Below are 23,250 nucleotides of genomic sequence, written 5' to 3'. Positions count from 1 at the left end.
TTGGTTCATCTCTATGGTTCTGTCCTCAAAGTCCCTGTCCTCCAACCCTCACCTCTGGCCTCCAGCCTACGTGTCCGACTTTATTTCAGTTGGTTACGTTTTCCATTTCAGACTTTCCCTTTTGTTTTTTTTCTGCATCTTCAGTTTTTGTAGACTTAGCTTCCCACTGTCCTGGTCACATTGTCCCTAAGGACAACTCCTGGAGAGCCCCAAGTAGGTAGTTCCAGCATCCGTGCTACTGGGAGCTGGCGTGGTGTCTCTTGGTTATCTTTCCTCATTCAGTCAGAGATATTCCTGGTTCTTGTTGTCAGGGATTCTTTTATTGAAGCCAGGACACTTGGGTATTAGCAGACTTAGAATCATACTCTGATCTCTGTTACAGCAGGCCCCATTGAACACTGCTGTGACAGGTAGGAGCCATGGTCCCCATGGACCTCCACTGTTGCTGGAATGGGCAAGTGGGCCAGTGTATCACCTCCTGAAGGGAACAAAGTCTGGGCTCCTTGTTGGGCTTTCCCTGAAAGCCCAAGATGGGGCTGGATGTTAGAGGGCATCGCAGCCTGTGGGGGTGCATCTGGACTGCAGTGTGTGCTGGGGTTTTGGGTAGTATGAATGGTCATTGTGTGAGTTCTCTGCCCTGCTTGGCTGTCCCGCTCCTGACCCAAGCTTTTGTTGGGGCTTTTTTGGTCTGCATCTGGAGGAGTTCTCACGTTGCTTTTTCTTTGCCCCAAGTCTGGGATATGGGAGCCTGGAAGGAAATCCGGGGACCTCACTGGCTGGTCAGCCTTCTTCACCTTCTGGCATTGTCTTATGTTTGTTTTACCCACTATGTCTGGGCTTTGTAATTACATTTAGTGGGGAATAGATAGGAATATGTCAGCTCACCTTTTTGAACACGGGTGTCCAAGATTCAGTTTCTCATGTGACTAAAGAATGTAGAAGCAGGGCCAGCCGTTTGGAGGCTCATCAGGGCAGCCCAAGAGTAGTTAGCATAGGGTGACCGGGGCAAAGAGCCATATGCATGTCGAGGCTGGGGGCTCTTCCCACTCAAAGGTCCTGACAAGCTGAAGTTTTCTGGATCAGAGCGTTCCCGGCAGTGTGCACGCCTGATGTTCTCATCAGCTAGGAAAAATGTCCCCCATATGATTCTGCCTGCCGTCCCTTAATACCACGAGCCGGGCACTGAGTACCCGGAGCCTCACCAGACCTATGCAGTGGACCGTTCTCATTCTGGATAGAATGGCAGCAGGAAACCGCTGTGTGTGTTTACGCAAGCCACCACTGCCTTCACTGCCCCCATATGAGAAAGCCAGCCGGGTTGCTTTTGTTTCAGTAAAGCAGAAAGGCGTTTAGAAAAGACTTTTAAGCAGAAAGGGGTTTAGAAGAGTTCTAAGACTTTAAAAATGTGTGCCAAAATGTTAAATACATGCAGACTGTGGTCCCCATGGCAGCTTGGATGGGATCACCTGGGGATTCCGGGCCCCCACGTGACCAGGGAGTCAGCGCTGGGGTGAGGCCTGGAAAAGTGCGCTTCTACAAGCTGCCAGCGGTTCAGACACACAGCTGTGTCTGCCTGCGGCAGCCCAAGTCCCACTCCCGGCCCTTCTCCCGGTGACTCTTAGTTAGGCAGGAACAAGGACTGTGTGACCTTGCACAGCCGGGTGTCCCAGGCTGTGGCATTCTGACGTCCAGCTTGTTGGTGTGAAGTGGCGCCTCTGCCTCCTCCCACGCACATTAGCTTTCAGAGCTGGCGGGAGCCCAGCCTCCTGTATCGCCCAACAGCCCTCCCGTCTCTTCCCCGACAGTCACTGTGACATGAAACAAGCACCTCATGCCTGAGAAAGAGTCCTTCCTTCACGTTTCTGTCAGTTGGAAATACGCTCTCAGCTGAGGTGCCTTGCCTAGCCGGCACTGCGGGACATGCTAGGGATTAGTCAGGCGATCTGTGTGAGCGGGGCCCTGGGGGGCGCCTGCTGCCTACCGTGTGCAGGATGGGTGCAAAATGGATGCCAACGGATGGTTGGGAGAAGGGGGCGGGCACTGTGGGTCCAGGCTGGCCGCGTTCCCTGCCTCAGGCCCCCAGCTCCCGGTCACTTCCTCACACAGGACGCTGGGCCTGTTCTACACCAGTTCCTCAGTTTCCACTTGAAATTCCTCCTTAACTACTGCCCATTTGCTTTCCGATTAACTTACCCAGTGCCTTTTCAAGTCAAAATTGGTGTCTCTGGGACCTTGAAATACATTTTCTTCTAAATCATGAATAGTTGGTGCCCTGGACTAATACACATAATATGAATTTTATTCTCATTTAGCTGTGATGCTAGTAATATTCTCAGCTTCTGTTTGTTGCTAAAATTTGTGTTTCTAACTGTAAAATATTACTAATTTTCACCTATATCAGAGGTTTTTATGATTTTTCCTCTTCTCTTTTCTCTCCTCCGGGGAGTCCCTTCCCCTTTCCATAAACTGTGGTCCCCTCGTGGCTGTGCCCGTCTCTCCTCGCCCTGCAGGGTTCTACGGCCTGGACGAGTCCGATCTGGACAAGGTCTTCCACCTGCCCACCACCACCTTCATTGGGGGGCAGGAGTCAGCACTTCCTCTGCGGGAGATCATCCGGCGGCTGGAGGTAAGGGGACAGAAATCTCATGTACTTGTTTTTCACCTGTGTTGGCCGGAGGCCTCCAGACTAGGTGGTTCTTTGTCTTGGTTCTCTGGTTTCCTTCTCAGTGTAAGAGGGAGGGGAACATTTTTTTCATTTGGTAGATAAAAAATTCATGCTTTTTATTTTTACCGTCAGCAATAACAGAGATAAAGTATTTCTGTGCACATCAATCTCAGTGGGAGCTCACTTCAGGTGTGCGAGGTCCCCCAGAACCCGCATTCTGCCGTCAGGGACCAGGTTTGGACCCCAGGCTGCCCAGTGTCTCTGTCCCCAGAGGTCTGTCTGCTTGCACCACACTTCTGGTGTTTTCTTCTTTTCCTTCTCCTTTCCGGCCCTGGTTGGCACAAAGCCTGCTGGTTGCCGCACACGCACCACAGCTACACAGGGGTCTACTGCCTCCTGCCAGTCTTTGTCTAGCCCCTCATCTGTACAGGGTGTGGGGGGTCCAAGCCTGTGCTGCCCATTAAGACAGATGAAGGAGGGGCGGCCCCGGTGCGCAGTGGCTTGCACCTCCTGCAGCCTGGGGTATGATCCTGGAGACCTGGGATCAAATCCCATGTCATGCTTCCTGCATGGAGCCTGCTTCTCTCTCTGCCTGTGTCTCTGCCTCTCTTTCTCTCTGTGTCTCTCATGAATAAATAAATAAAATCTTTAAATAGATAGATAGATAGATGATAGATAGATAGATAGATAGATAGATAGATAGATAGATAGATAGATAAAAAATCAGATGAAGGAAACAAGTACTCTGGAACAAGGCTCCTCAGAGTGGATCATGCAGTTACCTGGGGCACTGCCTGGCACGCACGCTCTGGATCGTGGGTGGCACCTGGTGTCCCTGGCAAGCCCCAGCTGCACAACACCCAATAGTAGGGCTCTCCACGCCAGGCACCAGTACTACTGCTCGTACCCAGCCCTATGACTCAGTTGTGATAAAGGGGATCTTACTCCAGCCAGTGGGATCTGATCAGAATGCTCCCATGGGTGGTACCACATGTGGCTGTGGCTGTGACAATCTAGAAAGGTCTAAGTGTCTATTGATGACATTGTCTTTAACTTGTGACTTGCATCCTGTGGTGTCAATATTTCAGCTTGGCCTTCATCACTTCCAGGCTGTGAGGGGAAAATGTTGACACTGTGACCTGGTGCAACATGAGGGTGTGGACACAGGGAGAGGTGTGGGCATCAGGCAAGAGTGGGGAGGAATGGACGTGTCAGGGAAGGGTGGGGAGGGGTGTGTGCATCAGGGAGGGGTGGGGAGGGATGGGCAGGATTAGCCAAGGGGGTCCTCTGGGTCTACACTGGGCCTTACCACTGCCTGCAGTGTCTGGATCCACTCCGTCCAGGAGTGGCCCCCAGCCCCATGCGGTCCTTGAGTTCTGGAAGCGTGCAGAATACCTGAGGGACTTAGGTCTTGAGGAGATAACTAGTGTTGATACCTTGATCAGACACAGGCTGAGAATTAATTCATGTCTGTTAGAAAAATTTAAATGTCACGGATGGTTATGTTCTGTTTCTCTGGGACATTACTGACTGGGGGCTCCCCTGGCTCAGACCTCAGAAACTGCACCCCTTGGAGATTAGTCCTTCTCCAGATGAGCCTGTGGGCCTAGGCCATGTGGGCCCCATCCCGTAGGTGTCCCAGGCACCTGGGCCAGTCTGTTTGTGGAAAACAGAGATTGGGGCAGTCTTCGTAAGGGCTGGCATGGTGCTCCTGCCCCCTTCCCTTCCTACACCTCTCCAGAGGGGAGCCCAGCCCTCCTCCCGAGCCAGGTTTCTAGGGGTGTGCAGAGCCCTGTGCTTGACCTCCTCAGCCTTGAGTCCCGGTGGCCCCGACCCCCGGCATTAGGAAGGGCAAAGCCCTCTGCTGTCACTTGCAGCCAAGGAGGTGGGCTCTTGCTGTGTGAGACCTTGGCCACTGTCCCTCTTGACCCCAGGGTGCCCACGTGCCAACCTGTGTGCCATGCTCATGGCTTCCAGGTGTCAGGGCACACTTGCCAGCAATGGTGTGGAGGTTCACACACGTGTGCACACTGGGCTGCTGGCATGAGCTGCCAGGACCACAGGCTGGCCCGGGACACTGTGGCCTCTGAAAAGTTCTGGACAGAGGAACTGAGAACCGGCCCCTGAAAACGCTCGGCCTTTTCTCCTGGGGATTGAGCCAAGACTAGGAAAAACAACACGTGATCCAGGGCCCAGTCATCACGCATCCAAGTTAATAGCTAAACTCATGCTGATGGTGATCGACACAAGAGAGTTGCTAGTTTTTTTTTTCTAGCTTTTAAGGCTTTCAGGTCAGGAAATAGTGTTCCCTAGGAGTAAGGGGTGTGGGTCTCCCTCCCCATCCTTCCCTGTGTCCTCTTCCCTCCCCCTCCATCTCCCACCCTCCACTTTCCTCCCTTCTCTCCCTCCTCCTCCCTCCCTCCTCTTCCCCTGCCAGACCTCCCCCGCTTCACCTTGCAGGTCACATTCAAGCCCCAAGAAAGACCTGTGTTAAGCTGAAGGAGGAGGTTCCTCTCAACAGGCACCCTGGTGGGGCCTTTCGGACCCATTTTGGGGCTCAAGTGGATCTGCATACCATGAAGCAGAAGCAGGGACTAGTGCTGACTCTGACGCCAGGGAAACTGTCCCAGCCCACCCCATCCCTGGGCTTCATGGTCTGGGTTTATCACCTGAGCCCTTCCTCTCCTGGCCAGGGTGATGGTGCCTGTAGTGCTTGCCCATTCTAGGTTCATACAGTCCTTCCTTTGTTTCCTAATCACAGTGCTATGTGCACAGATGCCCACTCTGCTCTGAAGGCAGGAAGAATGGTCCAGGGTGATAGGTGGCTCCATGCCTGTCATGGAAACCAGCAGAGCCTTGCGCCCTCAGCTGGGACAGTGTGGCTGCTAGAGGTGTTTTAGGATCTATAGAATCTCCCTACTGCCATGCCAAGGTGCTTCCTTCTTTAACTCCTGTGCTGATTTGGGATGGCTGGCGGGTGGAGGAAGAAGAGGGATCCTGGTCACCTGCCTTAGGAAAATGTAAACCCCCCCAGGCTGGGCCCTCCTGTGCCTTCATGTCCTCTGTTCCACTCTGGTTTCCTTTCCACTGAGCCCATGCGTCATCCTTCCCAGCTGTAATGTGAGCGCCGTGGATGGACACCCTGCTCTATTCCCGACCCTGTGTGTCATGATGTGTGCAGTCACGCTTCAGTAGGACCCAGCCTTCCCAGGAAGGGTCAGTTGTTAAAATCTAAACGCCTGTGAATCTTCAGTGACTTCTGAGCTCTGTCACCCACTGCCACACAGTCCCTTCTTTCTCGTGGTGCTGGCCCCAGTCTGACCTTGAGGTCAGGGAAGCTGGCTTCCCAGAATTGTCCATCCCCTGGCTGCTGGCCCCATGGTTCTTGCTGTCCCCTTCCTGCTCACTGGCTCAGTGTGACGTGAAGGATGCATCTCGTGGCCCTGCTAGAAGTGAGAGGATGGTGTGGGCCTGGACCTGGCAGCTGTGCGTCTCTGCCCTGGGCCCAGCCAGCTCTGCTGCCCTCAAAGGGAGGCCCTTGTTTCTGCCAACCTTCTGGCTGAGGAGGCAGTGGACAGCCTCGGGCAAGCAGCCCTTGACAGGGTGTGTGTCCGTGTGTGTGACACAGATGGCCTACTGTCAGCACATTGGGGTGGAGTTCATGTTCATCAACGACCTGGAGCAGTGCCAGTGGATCCGCCAAAAGTTTGAGACGCCTGGAATCATGCAGTTCACCAATGAGGAGAAGCGGACGCTGCTGGCCAGGCTCGTGCGGTCCACGAGGTGCGGGATGTCCCCTCTGCCCATGGGGGGAGGGGCAGGGCCACAGCCCCTGTGAGTGGCACTGGCCCTGGTGACATGGCGGTCCCTGGCCAGGTTTGAGGATTTCCTGCAGCGAAAGTGGTCATCTGAGAAGCGCTTCGGTCTGGAAGGGTGCGAGGTGTTGATCCCTGCGCTCAAGACCATCATCGACAAGTCCAGTGAGAACGGGGTGGACTACGTGATCATGGGGATGCCCCACAGGTACGCACGCGCCCCCTGTGGCCTTCCCCATGGCCCCACCACCACCACCTTCTGGGGCTCCAGCCCACTGGGTGTAGCAGAGCAGAGGCAGAGGGCCGAGGGCCCCCCACAGCCCATGGCCTTTGTTTTTTCACCTTCCCTGCTCCACTGCTGTGGCATCGGGCTCACCTGCCTCTGTGTTCCAGGGGGCGGCTGAATGTCCTTGCCAATGTCATCAGGAAGGAGCTGGAGCAGATTTTCTGCCAGTTTGATTCGAAGCTGGAGGCAGCTGATGAGGTGAGGCACCTGTTTTCTTTCAGAAACATCCAGCACAGGTCAGCCACTAGAGACCCTCAGCTCCACTTGTCGCTCAGGACAGCCCTCCCTTTCCTGGGGGCCGGGGCTTCCACACCATACACAGGTGGCCAGTGGCCAGGTGGCCCCCACAGCCCTCCCACTGGGGGCAAGGATATGCCCCTCCTCCCAGAGCCATGGGGGGGAGCCATCCTGGGAAACAGCTTGCCACCATGCCTTCGGGAATGGGGTTCTGGGATAGAAGTGGCACAGAGCAGAGCCATCGTGAAGCCTAAGCATCTCCCACTGAGGATAAAGACCCTGTGTCTGTGTGTCAGGGTTCTGGGGACGTGAAGTACCACCTGGGCATGTACCACCGGCGGATCAACCGTGTGACCGACAGGAACATCACCCTGTCGCTGGTAGCGAACCCTTCCCACCTCGAGGCTGCCGACCCAGTGGTGATGGGCAAGACAAAGGCCGAGCAGTTTTACTGCGGGGACACAGAGGGGAAGAAGGTAAGGCCGCAGGGATCAGCCAGGACAACCCTGAGGCCACAGTGTCCAGGATGGGCTCTGAGCCCATCATGTCTCCCACCTCAGGTTTCTGCAGTATAACAACCTTCTGGACAGACTTTGGAGGAATTCTAGATAGCGATACAGCCATGCTGCCAGAGGTGCCCCCTCCCGGGTTGGAGCAGCAGGGACAGGCAGGGATGCGGGGGGGGGGGGGGGTTGGCCGATCCCATCCTCACACCCCCGGTGAAGCCAGGCTTGCAAGAAAGAACTTACTCTAGAGGTGAAAGGCAGAGGTGAGGTGGAGGTAGACTGGGGGGTGCTGAGGGCAGAGCGGGGCATGCTGGCCCAGGGGTGCCCTTAGAGGAGGCCATCTTTTTAGGGCTGGTGCCAAGCAGTAGCTTACCGGTTCTGTAATTTAAAATACTGTGAGTCTGCTAGACTGCACTTGGAGGGTGACACCGGAAGCTGCCATCAGCAGCAATCGGTGTGGGCTAGGCGTGGTGTCGGGGACAGGAAGTGGGTCCTGTGCTGCAGGCACTCCTGCGCTCACAGAGAAAGGGGATGGACCGCGGGGAAGATGTCAGGGTGTGAAGGTCAAACTCCAGAGAAGGGCGGGCCTCCTGTGCAGCCTCTGGGAGCAGCACCGACACAGTGGCCAAGGTTAGCCATCATCCTGTCGTCCTTGGCGAGGACACTGGCCTGGGCATTTGGAGCTAGGCAGGGGAAGGAGATTGCAGGAAAGTCTGTGCAATGTCTTCATTTGTGAGTGACAGACAAAAAGCCCCTCAAGCAGCACTCACCCAGAGTGCTAGACACATCCTGGAAAGCAGTGAATAACTAGGTGAGGGCCAAAGAGAACATTTGAACTGCTCCGGATGCTGGCACGGATCAGTCCTGCTGTGAGCTGCAAGGCCAGGAGAGGCTGGTCAGCCCCGGTGCTCCCCAGGCCCTTGTTTTCGGGAGGGCTCTTCCTAGTGCATGCTGCCCACCCCTTGAGGACCCACCCCTCCATGGGAGCCACTCTAGCCCTTGCCCACCCTCAGCCATGGATCCAGACCCCACACCCCTTCATGCCTGTTCTCGCTGCTCGTCTGAAACCCCCAGCAATTAGCTAATTTCTGCTAAACGGAATTTAGGGAGCTGGAGCTGTTAACCTACCTTTCTCATTTAAGAAAACATCTTTATCCTCTGTCCACGTAACCAGGGTTGTTGCATAACCTGGGACAGGATGGGGCCTGACCTGGTTTGGCCCCTGGGGTGTTCATGGGGAAGCAGCCCACCCAGAGACTTGCTCCTGCCAAGGTCTAGATCAGGCACTGGGGTGCTGTCAGACGCAAGGAGCGGCAGCCAGCACCGCACTGAGAGAGCCTCGGGGGACAGCCTTGCTGCCTGGCAAGGGCCCCAGCGGCTTCCCCAGGAGACCTGGACAGGAGGCTCTCCCCGAAGCACCCTACAGTGCGAGGCTGAGTATGTGCAGAGAAGGCGTTGGCTGGACTCCCTGTGACCTTCCTACATGCCTCTGAGGATGCCCCTGAACAAACCTGTCCTAGCAAACATCCCTGCATCCAGAGGCAGGACACGAAGGGTGCTATTGAGTAGATCTAGATTTTGTCCCCTAAGAGGACATTGTAGACTTTCCCTTCCTGGCGGGGGACACACGAAAGCATCCAAGGGAGCAGTAGCTGTGTTTCACAGCGTAGGAAGTATTTGTGGATGTGGAGGGAGGAGCACACAGAACAGGGTCGGGTTGCACTCAGCAGCATTGCTGTTATGCTGCACACACAGACGCTGAGAGACACCTGTATGCGCAGCCTGGTCTCACCTGTTGTCCCTGCTGAAGGAAGCAGGCTCCTGGAGAAGTATCTCTTTCCAGGCCACGGGGCCGCTCAGCATAAAGCTGAAGGCTCTACCGTGCCAGAGAGCCGCCGTCCAGACGGCAAAGTCACTCTGATGAGTCAGTTACAGCAATTGAATAAGCTAGAAACCCCTAAGCACACATGAATACAAATAAAAGGCAAGAAGGAGAGGGTCTTGCAGATCGCCACTAGATACATGTGAGAGTGACACCTAGTAGCGCCCTAGAGAGGCCACTCCGGCTGCTGGGCAGGGCTTGGTGAGGAGCGGGACCCAGAGGTTCTCAGATGCTGCTGCTGTTCTCCTGACTGAGGGGAACAGTGAGTGGAAGGGAGATACAAAGCCAACTCCCTGCCCAGGTGACCACAAGGACACAAGCTGGCGTGGGTCAGGCCAACTGGGGTATCTCCCGGGATTGGAGTGTACTGAGCCTGGTCATGAAGGCTGCTGGAGCCCAAGGCTTGTCCAGGTGGTGGAGACAGGAGAGGCAATGAACTACTCCCAGTCAGAGCCCCGCCAGAGTTGCTCTCCTGGTGGGAAGGTCCCACAGGCTATGCCAGCATGACATCCACGGGCTCTGCAGCAGACAGTGGCAGACTGGCAGGTGTGGAGATGGAGCGGGTCAGGACCCAGGAGGGGCTTTGGGGGTCTTGTTCTCCTCCCACTTTGTTTCTAAGTTTGACAGGTTTTCAAAATGCATTCATTTTTGAAAAGCACATTGTGACTCAGTCTCTGGTATGCCCTGTAGCCATCCATGATGGTCAGGACTGTGTTGGATTTCGGGTTTCCTTTGCATGTCTGCAGGTCATGTCCATCCTTCTGCATGGAGACGCTGCCTTTGCCGGCCAAGGCATTGTGTACGAGACCTTCCACCTGAGTGACCTGCCCTCTTATACAACTCATGGCACTGTCCACGTGGTCGTCAACAATCAGGTAACCAAGGCTCCTCCTGAGGGCACCCTGTGCTCACATCATCTTACTTAGAATGACATGCCTCGGTTATTTAGGACAGTTGTTCTCTGATCATGTACATGTGTCTTTTATGAAAGATGTGGGCAACACAAAAGATATCTTTTTAAAAAAGAGAGATTTTGATGACGTTATTCAAGATCATGATACTACTTTAGAATATTTTATTTCAGCCCCACGAGGGTATATAGATGGCGGTTCATATTGAAGAAACTGAGGTTCTTCAGTATGCCCCTTTCTTATTCATCTCATTATTTTCTCATGTTCTTATGTACTTTTAAAATATTAATTTTGAAGATTTTATTTGAGAGAGAGGGAGAGCACAAGCAGGGAGAGGGAGAAGCAGACTCCTGGGCTCAATCCCAGGACTGCAAGATCATGACCTGAGCTGAAGGTAGGTAGATGCTCAACCACTGAGCCACCCAGGTACCCCCTGAAAATATTAATTTTAGTGGAAATATCTGTCATAGATTGTTTCATAAAACAGACATTGCCATGTTGTTAGACTTTTAGGATTCTCATTTTGCACTGTTTGAAGTAATGGCGTGATAAACACTTGTAAGGGAATATTTCGGCCATTCTTACATAATCCTGATGTGTCTGTTACTTCTGGCGGCTGTATCCGAGGGTGCCTGTCGCCAGCTCGTGTGAACTGTCCTGTGACAGATACTGAGGCCTTTGCATGTAGGTGCTGTGCTAGGTTCCAGCAGAGTGAGGGCATGCTCCCTGCCGCCTTAGAGCTGGGGTCCAATGTGGGGTGGGGGTCTACGGATGCTGGTCGGGCAGCACGTTTCCCAGAGGATTTAAAATATGTATGTATGTGTGTGTGTGTGTATATATATATTTTTTACTTACTTATTTATATTTTAATTTTTTTAAAGATTTTATTTTATTATTTATTCGTGAGAGACACAGAGAGAGGCAGACGCACAGGCAGAGGGAGAAGCAGGCTCCATATAGGGAGCCTGATGCGGGACTTGATCCCGGGACTCCAGGATCACACCCTGGACCAAAGGCAGGCACTAAACCATTGAGCCACCCAGGGATCCCTGGATTTGATCTTTAAATGCAAACTGACAGGTAGACAAATGATGGGGCCTTCAGATCCAGGCAGGGAAGGAGTCCCTGTGTCCAGAGGAGGGGACGGGGCCATCCGCACTGAAGTTTGGTGAGTGTGCGGCCATCGGCCAGCTCCCTTGGGGCCCTCCATGCATCGGGAGGCTGCTGGAAGGACCAGAGTGAGGGAGTGACAAGATAGTTTCTTTTCCAAAGGTGATTTTTTCTATCTGCAGAGGGCATAGAGGAACAGGGGACGATTGCACTGTCCCAGCAGGGCACAGAGAGGAAGCCAGGAGAATGCAAACATCAAAGCAGACATGGTGGCCCTTCTGCCATAAGGCAGGAGAGCTCAAAATCTGCACGGTCAGGCACGTCATCGGGTACCAACATAACGTGCAGTGTGATCACAGCTGTCACTCATCAAGTACCTGCTGTGTGCCAGGCACCAGGCTAGGCGCTCACATTAGCCAATACTGAAGCCACCTGAGCCCCGGGCAGGATCTTTCCCATTCTCCAGAAGAGAGCCTGGAGCAGAGAGTGAGTGAAGAGCTTGCTTGAGAGTCAGCATTCGATCTGCTTTCTTTCAAAGAACAGTATCAGAAAGAATTTTGAAAAACCAAAAACACAGAAAGGTCTAGAAACCAAACAAAAAACCTGTCACTACAGTATGTTCTGAACAGATGACCCAGAACAGACTGGACTCCTTGCTTGTGGGCTGAGCCTGCAGTGCTAACAGGAGAACTCTCCTCACTCTGGAGGAGTGGCAGCAGAGGTGAGTCAGAGTCATTGGAAGCCTGAGACACCAGGGTAACTTAGAATTTCCCGAGAGCAGTTTCCAGGCTGGGGTGAGCTCCATCCCAGGAGACCGTAAAAGATAACCTCTTCAGGATCCTGGCAAATAGAGTTGCCAGGCACCTGCAACATTTTGTGCCAGTCCAGTCGTGAGAGGCGTCCGCAGGCAACAACACGCAGTCTAGAGTGTAGACACAGGAATGGCTCCACACGGTAGAGTCCAGCGGTGCTAGTGCGCACTCCTCCAGCCTGGGACAGATACACACGGGCACCTGCCGCCCTCTCCCCACCTGCCGCCACAGTGACAGGTGAACAGAGCCCTGCAGTACTGGCTCCCCTGGCGACAGCCCTTGGCGCACATCTGTGTTTGTGGGATCTTTTCCTCCAGTCGCTGCATGGCACTCAGTTGCACGGTCGCTCGCCACAGTGGGTGGGAATTTGGAGCATTCCCAGCTTTGGCAGTTAGGATTGAAGTCAGCGTAAAGGTTCATAGACAGATGATGACTTGTCTATCTGTTTCTCACTCTGCACGTACCTGTTGCTGGGACTACTGGGTGCACACACCCTAACGGTCTGATAGACTTTACCAGAACCGGCCTATTTCCCAGAACTCCTGCAGCCTGCAGTGTCGCGTGCGGCTCACTCTTCCTTCTCCTAAAGGCTGAAGACGGGAGGTGTTGTTTCTGGTGCGTACCAGCCACCATGAGTTCTCTACAGGAGGGGCCAGGGGGAGGCTGCTGGTTTTATTGCTAAAACTACAGAGTTTTGGACGAGTCCCTTATATCAGAGATGTGTTTGCAAAGATTTCCTTCCATTTTGTGCCTTATCTTTGTTCTCCTACCTTCCACTTTAACAAACCCAGAGGTATTTGATGTCGGTGAAGTCCAGTTTATGATTTTCTTTCTCTTGTGGATCATGTGTTTTATGTCACATCTAAAGAAATTTTGCCTGACTGAGGAAGTTTTATAGTTTCATATTTTGTGTGTAAGTCTGGGTTGTATTTGGGGTTTGGGGATGGGTGTACGTATCTCTTGTTTCGGGGCATTCTGTGGAAAGGACTGTTTTTGCTGGAAGTGAATTGAGCACGTGTCTGCAGACCCGTCCTCTCTGCTTCCTGCCAACACCGTGCCCCCTGGACAACTGTGGTGCTGCCATCCATCTGGACTCAGTGGCCCGAATCCTCCACCTTCATTATTTACAGTTGTTCTCACAGTTCTGTTACTAGTTTTTTCATCAAATTTTATAATCAGCTTGTCGATTTCCACCAAAAAAAACTCCACTAATATTTTGAGTAGAAGTATGTGAAGTCAGTATGTCAGTTTGGGAAGAATTGCAGCCTTCGCAATACTGAGCCTTCTAACCTGAGAATATAGCAAGTCTCTGCATTATTTTTATTTTTATTTTTTTGTTCCTCTCATAGGTATTTTGTAGTTCTCAGCATACAGATCCTGCATGTCTTTTGTGAGACTTACTTCTAAATATTAATTGATTGGGGCTATAATAAATGATACTTCTTTAAAATTTCCATTTCTGATTGTTGTCAGGATATAGAAATAGAATTCAGTTTTGCATTTTGTACCCCACAGCCTTGTTAAGCTCACTTTTCTAATCTGTTTGTGATACCGTGGAATCCCTGTATGAACAGTCACATCTCCACAAGAGAAGGTTCTGTTTCTTCCTTTCCAGTGCTTGTACATAAATGCCTTGTGTTCCCCTTTCTCACCACAGAGCCCACACAGTTCAGACACGGGAGAGTGGACATCCCTCCCTCGTTCCCCATTTAAGAGGAAAGCATCCGTTTTTGGTGATTCACCGAGGTCCTTGCTGCAGGTGCTCTGTCTGCATCCTTGCAGGCTCAGAGAGCTCCCTCCTGTTCCTGATTCATGGATGGAATTTATCACAAATGGATGGTGGTTTTTGTCAGATGCTTTACTATGTCTGTTAAGATGATCCTGTGCTTTGCTGATGGCGGATCCCATCCTGAGTGTGGACTCTTGTGTCTAACTCGTGTTCTTGTCGCATCTGCCTGGTTTTGGTGTCAGGGTCGTGCTGACCTGGTCAGGTTAAGTTGGGGACTGCTCCCTCCTCCTCAGTTTTCCAGACAAGTCTGTGTAGGACTGGGATCACCTCCTCTGTAAACACTCCGTGCAGCCTTGCAGGAGGAGACCTCTGGGCCTGGAGTTTGCTCTACAGGAAGACTTCCCTTTGTCTTCCATTCTTAGAAGCTCTGTGTGAGGTGCCTTGGCATGAACGTCTTTGGGTTCAGCCTGTTAAGGGTTTGCTCAGCTCTTCTCTGTTTGTTGTAACAGCTTTATTGAAATGTAACTCACACACTGCACCCTTGGTCCACTTACAGTGTGGTCCACTTACAGCATACAGTGGAACAGACAGAGTGGCTCCTGCCACAATCGTAGAACATTTTATCGTGTTCTGGCCATGAAATTCTGTGTCCCTTAGCTGTCACGCCCCTGCCCCTCCTCCTCAGCCGTAAGCAGCTGTCAGTCATACTGTTATCAGGACTTCATCCCTGGGATGGCCATGCAATACCTAGTATATGGCTCTGGCAAGTCTAATTCACCCATTTATCAGGGGAGGAACATTTGAATTATTTATACCTTTTGGCTGTTATACGTGACGCTGCTCTGGGTACAGGTTTCCATATGGCATGTAACCCAGAGTGGAATTGTGGGGTCACCTGGTAGCTCTGCATACCCTTAGACCCACCAGATTGTTTTCGCTGCACCATATGACCTTTTGTCAGTGATATCTGAGAGTTCCAGTTGTCCCACCTCTTCACTGGACACTAGCTCTTGTCTCCCTTCTATCTTAGCCATCAAAGTGGGTATGAACTGGTTTCAGTTTGCATTTCCCTAATGACTAATGATGTCCATCATCTGCAAATGTGTTTGTTGGCCCTTTGTATGTCTTCTTTGGAGAAATATTTACAACAATCTTCTGCCTGTTTTTAAACTGGATTGTCTTTTTATCATTGAATTGTGAGAATTCTTTATATATTGTGGATACAAGCCCTTGATCAGGTATGTGATTTGCAAATATTTTCTCTCTATGGAGTTTTCACTCTCTTGATGTCTTTTGAAGCACAAAAGTTTCATTTTCTTGCTCCTATGTTTTCCTCAAAGCTCTTCGCATCTATGACCCACTGGAGTTAATTTCTGCATGTGGGGGAAGGAAGGAGTTTGTTACACACAGACTCCATCGGTGGAGAAAATTATCTTTCCCCCACCCAAGTGACTCGGCATCATTCAGCTTCTCAAACCTGTAAATTTATAGCTTTTGACACATTTGGGGGATTTTCAAACATGATGTATTTTTTTAACCACCTTCACCCCTTTTACCCACGCATCCCACCCCTCACCTCTGGCAACCACCTATATGTTTTCTGTATCTATGAGTTTGGTTTTGTCTTGTTTTAGGTTCCACATACAAATGAGATCATGTGATATTTGTCTTTGAGTTATTTCACTTAGTGTGATGCCCTCAAGATCCATACATGTGTCACAGATGGCAAGAATTCCTTCTTTGATTTCTGAATAATGCTCCATTGTGTATATATATACCATGTCTTTACCCATCCTCCACTGATAAATACCTGGGTTGTGTCTGTGTCTGGGCTATTGCAGATAATGCTGCAGTAAGCACAGGGGTGCATGTATCCTCTTGGAGTTAGTGATGTTGTGTTCTTAGGATAAATACCCAGAAGTGGGATTACTGGATCACGTGGTTTTCCTATTTTTCACTTTATGAGGACCCTCCATACTGATTTCCACAGTGACTACACCAGTTTGCATTCCTACCCACAATGCACAAGGGCTTCCCTTTCTCTGCATCCTTACCAACACCTGTTGTTTCCTGTGTTGTTCTTTTGAGCCATCCAGACAGGTGAGAGGTGGGATCTCACTGTGGTTTTGAGCATTTCCCTGATGACAAGTGATGTGGAGCATATTTCCATGTGCTTGTTGGCCTTCTGCATGTCTTTGGAAGAGTGTCTATTCAGGCCCTCTGCCTATTTTTTTAATTAGATTATTTGGCTCTTGCTGAGTTCTATCAGTTCTTCGTATATTTTGAATATGAATCCCTAATCAGACATAAAATTTGTGGTTATTTTCTCCAATCCCATGAGTTGTCTTTTCATTGTTAATGGTTTCCGTTGCTGTGCAGAAGCTTTTTAGTTTGACATAGTCCCACTGGTTTATCTTTGCTTTTGGTGTCAGATCCCTAAACTCACGAAGACTGATCTCCAGGAATTACTGCCTGTGTTTTCTTCTAGGAGTAAAAGGTCTCACATTCAAGTCTTTCATACATTTTGAGTTTATGTTTGTTTTTTGTTTTTGTTTTTGTTTTTAATTTTTATTTATTTATGATATTCACACAGAGAGAGAGAGAGAGAGGCAGAGACATAGGCAGAGGGAGAAGCAGGCTCCATGCACCGGGAGCCCGACGTGGGATTCGATCCCGGGTCTCCAGGATCCCGCCCTGGGCCAAAGGCAGGCGCCAAACCACTGCACCACCCAGGGATCCCCTTGAGTTTATGTTTGTGTATGGAGTAAGAACGTGGTCTTCTGCATGTGGCTGTTCAGTTTTCCCAAAATCATTTGTTGAAGAGACTGTCCTTTCCTCACTATATAGTTTGGGCTCTTTTGTAGGCGTGGGTTTGTTTCTGGGCTCTGTTCTGTACCATTGGTCTATTCTGTTTTTATGCCAGCACCATAGTGTCTGGATCACTACAGCTTTGGCAGTGTGGTTTGAAATCAGGCAGTATGACACCTGCAGCTTTATTCTTCTTTCAGGATACTGCTGTGGCTATTTGTGGTCTGTGGTTCCATGTAAATTTCAGGGTTGATTGCTCTATTTCTGTGAAAAATGTCCCTGGTATTTTGATAGGTAATTTTTCCAGTCCATGAGCATGGTATGTCTTTCCATTTCTTTGTGTTGTCTTCCATTTCTTTCATCAACATATTGCAGTTTTCAGAGGACGGGTCTCTCACCTCCTCAACTACATTTATTCCTACAGACGATATTTCTTATTTCAGATACTTATTCAGCCCCACCCCTCTGTTTCTGAGTCTCCAGTGGTGCCAACGTCAGACCTATTGCCAGCCTCACATTCCCTGATGCTTTGTTCATGGTGTTCTTCAGTCTCTCCATTTTTTGGGATTCGGGGTGACCTCAAGGTCATAGATTCTTTCCTCTACTGTAGAGACCTCCATTCAGGTTGTTTCCATCAGTTTTTTGTTTGTTTGTTTTTCTTTTTGTTTTGTTTTGGGTTTTTTTGTTTTTTGTTTGTTTTTTGTTTGTTTTTGTTGTTTGTTTGTTTGTTTGTTTTTTAGAGAGAGCACCAGGGATCCCTGGGTGGCGCAGCGGTTTGGCGCCTGCCTTTGGCCCGGGGCGCGATCCTGGAGACCCGGGATCGAATCCCACGTCGGGCTCCTGGTGCGTGGAGCCTGCTTCTCCCTCTGCCTGTGTCTCTGCCTCTCTCTCTCTCTGTGTGACTATCATAAATAAATAAAAATTTAAAAAAAAAACTTTATAGAGAGAGCACCAGCAGGGTGGAGAGGTGGCGGGAGAAGGAGGGAGACCATCTCAGGCAGACTCCTATACTCAGCGCAGAGCCTGACACAGGGTTCGATCCCACAACCAGAGCTGAAATAAGAGTGGGACACTTTACCAACTGAGCCACCCAGGCATGCCAGTTTTTTTAATTTTTAATTTTTCAGTTCTAAACTTTTGACTTCATTCTCATGTCTTCTTTGTCTTTGCTGAGAATTTTTATTTTTTCATGCATTTCATGCATGTTCATAATTTTCGTCAAAGCATTTTTATGACATCTTTTTAATGTCTTTGTCAGATAGTTCTAATATCTGTGTCATCTTGGTGTTAGCTTCTGATGATCGCTTTTTCTCATTCAAGCTAGGTTGTTGGTTTCCAAATGAAACCAGGACATCTTGGGTTTTGTGCTGAGACTCCGATCTTACTTAAATCTTTTGTTAGAGCCCCTGGGGGGCTCAGTGGGTGAAACGTCTGCTTTTGACTCAGATCATGGTCTCAGGGTCCTAGGATGGAGTCCCTTGTTGGGCTCCCTGTTCAGCAGGGAGTCTGCTCCTCCCTCTGCCCTCGCCCCTGAGTGCACATGCTTGTTCTCTCTCTCTCCTCTCTCTGTCTCAACTAAATAACTAAAATCTTAAACACACACGTACCTTAAAAATATATTTTTAGGGATCCCTGGGTGGCGCGGCGGTTTGGCGCCTGCCTTTGGCCCAGGGCGTGATCCTGGAGACCCGGGATCGAGTCCCACGTCGGGCTCCCAGTGCATGGAGCCTGCTTCTCCCTCTGCCTGTGTCTCTGCCTCTCTCTCTCTCTCTGTGACTATCATAAGTAAATAAAAAATTTAAAAAAAATATTTTTAATGTATATATTTTATATATATTTATATATATTTATTTATATGTATAAATATATATTTATATATTTATTTATATATAAATATATATTTATATATTATTTATTTATATATAAACTCAGTATCTTTAATAAATGTAGGACTATCCAGGTTGTGAGTTTGTTCTCAAGTGGCTGTGGTGACTTCTTTCATTTAAGTTGTAGAATTTATGGTCCTAGAGTTTGGAAGTTTACTGGAATCTGTACTGATATCCCTTCTCTCATTCCTGATACTGATAATTCCTATCTTTTCTCTTTTTTTATTAGTTGGTCTAGCTGTAGATTTGTTGTTGCTTTCCAAGGATCAGCTTTGGGTTCATTGCATTTTCTGTGTGCTCCTGTTTTTCTGGTTTATTGATTTCTACTCCTTGTTATCCCTTCCCTTCTGCTTGCTTTGGATTTAATTTAGCCTCCTCTTCCTGGTTTCTTAGATCACTGATTTGAAACTTTCCTTCTTTGCAATATAAATGTTTAATAACATTCCAATTTAAGAACCTCATTACACAGATACAGTGTAGGTCAGCCATGGGTTTGTCAAACTTCTTATGAAAGATTGTGAAGGATTTTGGTTGCACTTAAGTGAGATCGTGTCCAGGGGAGAGTGTCATAGGATGGCATAGCATCTGGAAACGACCCCACCAGGAATGACCCAGGAAGCTGGAAGACCTCTAAAAGCCTGAGAGCTGTTTTCATCAAAACCAATGGTTCATGTAGCAAGAATGTGATGGCAGAGTCAGCACCAATGGATAGCAACTACTAGAAACCAGGTCTCGGTTGAGTGACCAGAAGAGCTTTGAGCAATCAGATTTGTTCCAGCCAGGGTCCAGCTGCAGGGTGAAGGAGACAGGGCTCCAGCCAGGGATGGCAAGAGTTAACCATTTGACTTCGGGGTCTCTGGCTCTCAAACCTGCAGTTCCACTCAGTGGGGTCTTCCCACTGCAGCACTCACTACCAGATGTTTGCTGAGAGATGTCTTTAAAGACATCCCTGATGCTCTAAGACCAGATATAAAAATTTTCATCACTAGATCAACAGGGAGCTGGTTAAATAGTCTATGGTGTACCCATATGTGTGTTACAAAGCACATGAAAGTTAATATATATAAAATGCTCAGAATAGTGCCTGGTGCGTAAATAGCCACGGTGTGAGTTAACTGTAGTGATTAACGCGGTGCAGTGAAACTATTTAAAAGACTGGGGTCTGGGGATCCCTGGGTGGCGCAGCGGTTTGGCGCCTGCCTTTGGCCCGGGGCGCGATCCTGGAGACCCGGGATCGAATCCCACATCGGGCTCCCGGTGCATGGTGCCTGCTTCTCCCTCTGCCTGTGTCTCTGCCTCTCTCTCTCTCACTGTGTGCCTGTCATAAATAAAATAAAATAAAAAATTAAAAAAAAAAAAAGACTGGGGTCTGTGTACTGTTGAAATGGTCTACGAGATGGATTCCATGGGGAGAAAGTAGCGGGCAGAGTGTGTACACACCTATCTCCCTGTGTCTGTGTGTGTGCACACCCACCACCCACAGAGGTGCCCGTGCTTGCAGAGCACACCTCTGTCTCCTCACGCGTGTGCGTACATCCATATGTGCTTGAAGACACAGATGCTGATAACTGTGGTGGGTCCTGAGGGGGAGGGCGGCTGGTGGACTCAGGTCAAAACCTGTCAAAGCAGTTCACTTCCAGTGAGGTTCTATAAGCAACATGCGAATTGTGGTCACGAACTCATAGTTCCCCACATTCATCTCCTCATCTGAATGAGGAGACCCAGATGGGTGATGAGATTGTTCAAGACGTGTTCATCAGAATTCTCCCTGGTACATCATTTGTTAATGTTCTCATTGGTTTCTGATCATTTCTAATCTTCTCTTTAGTCAGTGTGATAAAGGAGATTGTAAAAACCATGGGAATTCCCAGACATCTTTAGGAGCTGTGGTTTTGCTCATGTTTTCTTCAGTCTCTTCATTGATATTTTGATGCCACAGATCATGACACAGTGTGAGACCAGGTCAGTAAGATGTGTAGCGAGAGATGAAGTGGCTGTTTTCCTGATGCTCTTGTTTCTCTATGGATGTATCTACGATTTGACCAGAAATTCTCTCCTGAGGAAGCCATCAGATGCTAAATGCTTTTCTATGTTTGTCAAAACCATAATGGTACTGCTTACAAAAGTAGACAATAAGCCATATGTCTGACAGTAGAAGTCTTGGCATATATTTTGGCAAAACCATAGGAAGCAGTGCTATATAATCATCAAAACATTTAATACCATGGAGACAGAGTCACAGTTTGGTGAAAGACAGTGTGGGGCCCTCACTTGCCACCAGTTGGAACTTGAATGGCACACTCGCAACAGAAGAGAAGCTTGCTGGCATTTGCAGACATCCACAGGCTCGCAGCCTGTGGCTCAGCGTTCCCTTCCTGGGAGTGGACGCAAGTGAGCTCTGTATTTCCTGGAGTAGACCTGTGTGGGAACGTGTCCACCACCAGTAAAATGGACAGATGCCAGTGCTATGAAAATCAAGAAAGGTGGGGAGTCTTCCAGATGAAAGGGAAACAAGAGAGGGCACAGAGTGGGGGCGCGTGTGTGTGTGTGGAGCCTGGGATATGGAATTGATTAGGCTGCTCAGGGAACATCCCTGTTTTAGCAAATGGGGACTACCTACGTCCTGTGTCGCACACATGTGGAGGGAGGGAGCATGGATGGTAAAAGACAAAAGGAAACAAGTGCCAAATCTGAGTAAAGAGTGTATGGGAATTATTTGTGTTATTCTTTCAACTTTCTCCACTCTGAAATTGTATCAAAATTGTAAAGTTGGGACAAGCCTAAGAGGATAGTCGCTGCAGCAGAAGCAGGTCATGTTGGCACAGAGGTTTGCAGGCGCTCATGTGTGACCACTATGGTATTGTCACACTGTGCGTGTGAGGCATTTCCTAGAAGTCAATAGGAGATAGAGGTCATAGAAATACAAATATAGACAAAGTAAGGATGATCATGAAAGCTTTAAATTTTCCTTTCAAAGAAAACAGTGCTGATGGGGATCCCTGGGTGGCTCAGCAGTTTAGTGCCTGCCTTTGGCCCAGGGCGTGATCCTGGAGTCCCGGGATCGAGTCCCACATCAGGCTCCCTGCATGGAGCCAGCTTCTCCCTCTGCCTGTGTCTCTGCCTCTGTGTGTGTGTGTGTGTGTGTGTGTGTGTGTGTGTGTGTGTCTGTCTGTCTCTCATGAATAAATAAAATCGAAAGAAAGAAAGAAAGAAAGAAAGAAAGAAAGAAAGAAAGAAAAGAAAAGAAAGAGAGAGAGAAAGAAAAAGGAAGGAAGGAAGGAAGGAAGGAAGGAAGGAAGGAAGGAAGGAAGGAAGGAAGGAAGAAAATAAAATAGTGCTTACAGTGTTAAATGAAGAAACTGCTGGGTTATAGACCAGCCTCTGAAATTTTTAATATATATTAGCTGTATATGTGCAAAGAAAGACATCAAGGTGTTTACCCTGTACCTGGTGGAAAGATATGTAACTTTGTTTAAATTAACTTTAATTTTTTAATCCTGTCTTCCAAACTCTATGTGTTGAACATATGAAGTTTCTTCGCAGAATAGGAAACAACAAAACGGTTTTTAATAAACCACCTGAGTAGCCATTGGGGGACCAAGTAGGGCAGGTGCAGCCAGGAGGCAGCTAAGACAGTGGTGCTCCACCCACCCCACCCAGCCTAACCCCGCCCAGCCCCACCTGTCTGACCCGGCCCTGCTGGGCCAGTGAAGTGCCACCCACCTTGCCCAGCCCCGCCCAGCAGCGTGTCTCTTGCAGATCGGCTTCACCACTGACCCACGCATGGCCCGCTCCTCACCCTACCCCACCGACGTGGCCCGCGTCGTGAATGCGCCCATTTTCCACGTGAACTCGGACGACCCAGAGGCTGTCATGTATGTGTGCAAGGTGGCGGCCGAGTGGCGGAGCACCTTCCATAAGGACGTGGTAGTGGACCTGGTGAGCAGCCTCCATCTGTGTCTGGGAGAGGAGCAGTGGGCTCCCACTCGCGGCAGACCCGCCCACATCCTAGGGCCCTGCTGGGAAGGAAGGTAGTTCAGGTCTTGTGCCAGGGTGTCCTCAGGTCACTGGTTTCATCTCCTGTGGTGGCGACTCTGGCATAAAGGAGATCTCAGCAGGACCCGAATTGTAGAGGAGGGACAACAGGGCGCATGGTGTAGGAGAGCAGGCTGGTGCTGGTGGGTCCCTGATGCCAGCATGTCCGGGCTGTGTCCAGGTGTGTTATCGGCGCAACGGCCACAACGAGATGGATGAGCCCATGTTCACGCAGCCACTCATGTACAAGCAGATCCGCAAGCAGAAGCCCGTGCTGCAGAAGTATGCAGAGCTGCTGGTGTCCCAGGGTGTGGTCAACCAGCCGGAGTACGAGGTAAGTCCCCGGTTCCAATCCAGGAGGGGTGGACAGAGACCAGGCAGGGACAGGGCATCTGACCTCAAGCAGGTCTGCAGCCCCTAGACACAAAGCAGATGCTAGGGATAAAGATGAGAACACAGCAGGCTTCTGGCAGGCCTCAGAGCCGTCATACACATGGGGGGCCAGCAGAGTCAGGTGCGCTGTGGTGGGGTATCCTATGCAGAGCGCCCCTAATGGCTGTGCTATGCC

General features: G+C 49.9%; 1 protein-coding gene across 2 annotated transcripts in view; it reads left to right on the top strand.

Moving 5' to 3' along the window:
* The window catches only part of OGDH (oxoglutarate dehydrogenase), a 71,451-nt gene that overhangs the window by 40,980 nt on the left and 7,221 nt on the right, over positions 1-23,250 (top strand). For both annotated transcript variants that reach the window (XM_055335484.1, XM_055335485.1), the window contains exons 5-12: positions 2,511-2,626; positions 6,294-6,448; positions 6,542-6,688; positions 6,874-6,964; positions 7,300-7,479; positions 10,138-10,266; positions 22,407-22,586; positions 22,864-23,016. In XM_055335484.1, the coding sequence (XP_055191459.1) occupies positions 2,511-2,626; positions 6,294-6,448; positions 6,542-6,688; positions 6,874-6,964; positions 7,300-7,479; positions 10,138-10,266; positions 22,407-22,586; positions 22,864-23,016 (1,151 nt within the window). The remainder of the gene's footprint in view (positions 1-2,510; positions 2,627-6,293; positions 6,449-6,541; positions 6,689-6,873; positions 6,965-7,299; positions 7,480-10,137; positions 10,267-22,406; positions 22,587-22,863; positions 23,017-23,250) is intronic.

The sequence above is a fragment of the Nyctereutes procyonoides genome, unplaced genomic scaffold (assembly GCF_905146905.1).
Source record: "Nyctereutes procyonoides isolate TBG_1078 unplaced genomic scaffold, NYPRO_anot_genome, whole genome shotgun sequence".
In the NCBI taxonomy this organism is placed as follows: domain Eukaryota; kingdom Metazoa; phylum Chordata; class Mammalia; order Carnivora; family Canidae; genus Nyctereutes; species Nyctereutes procyonoides.
The sequence above is the reverse complement of the archived record's forward strand: the minus strand, read 5'-3'. Positions and strand labels throughout refer to the sequence as shown.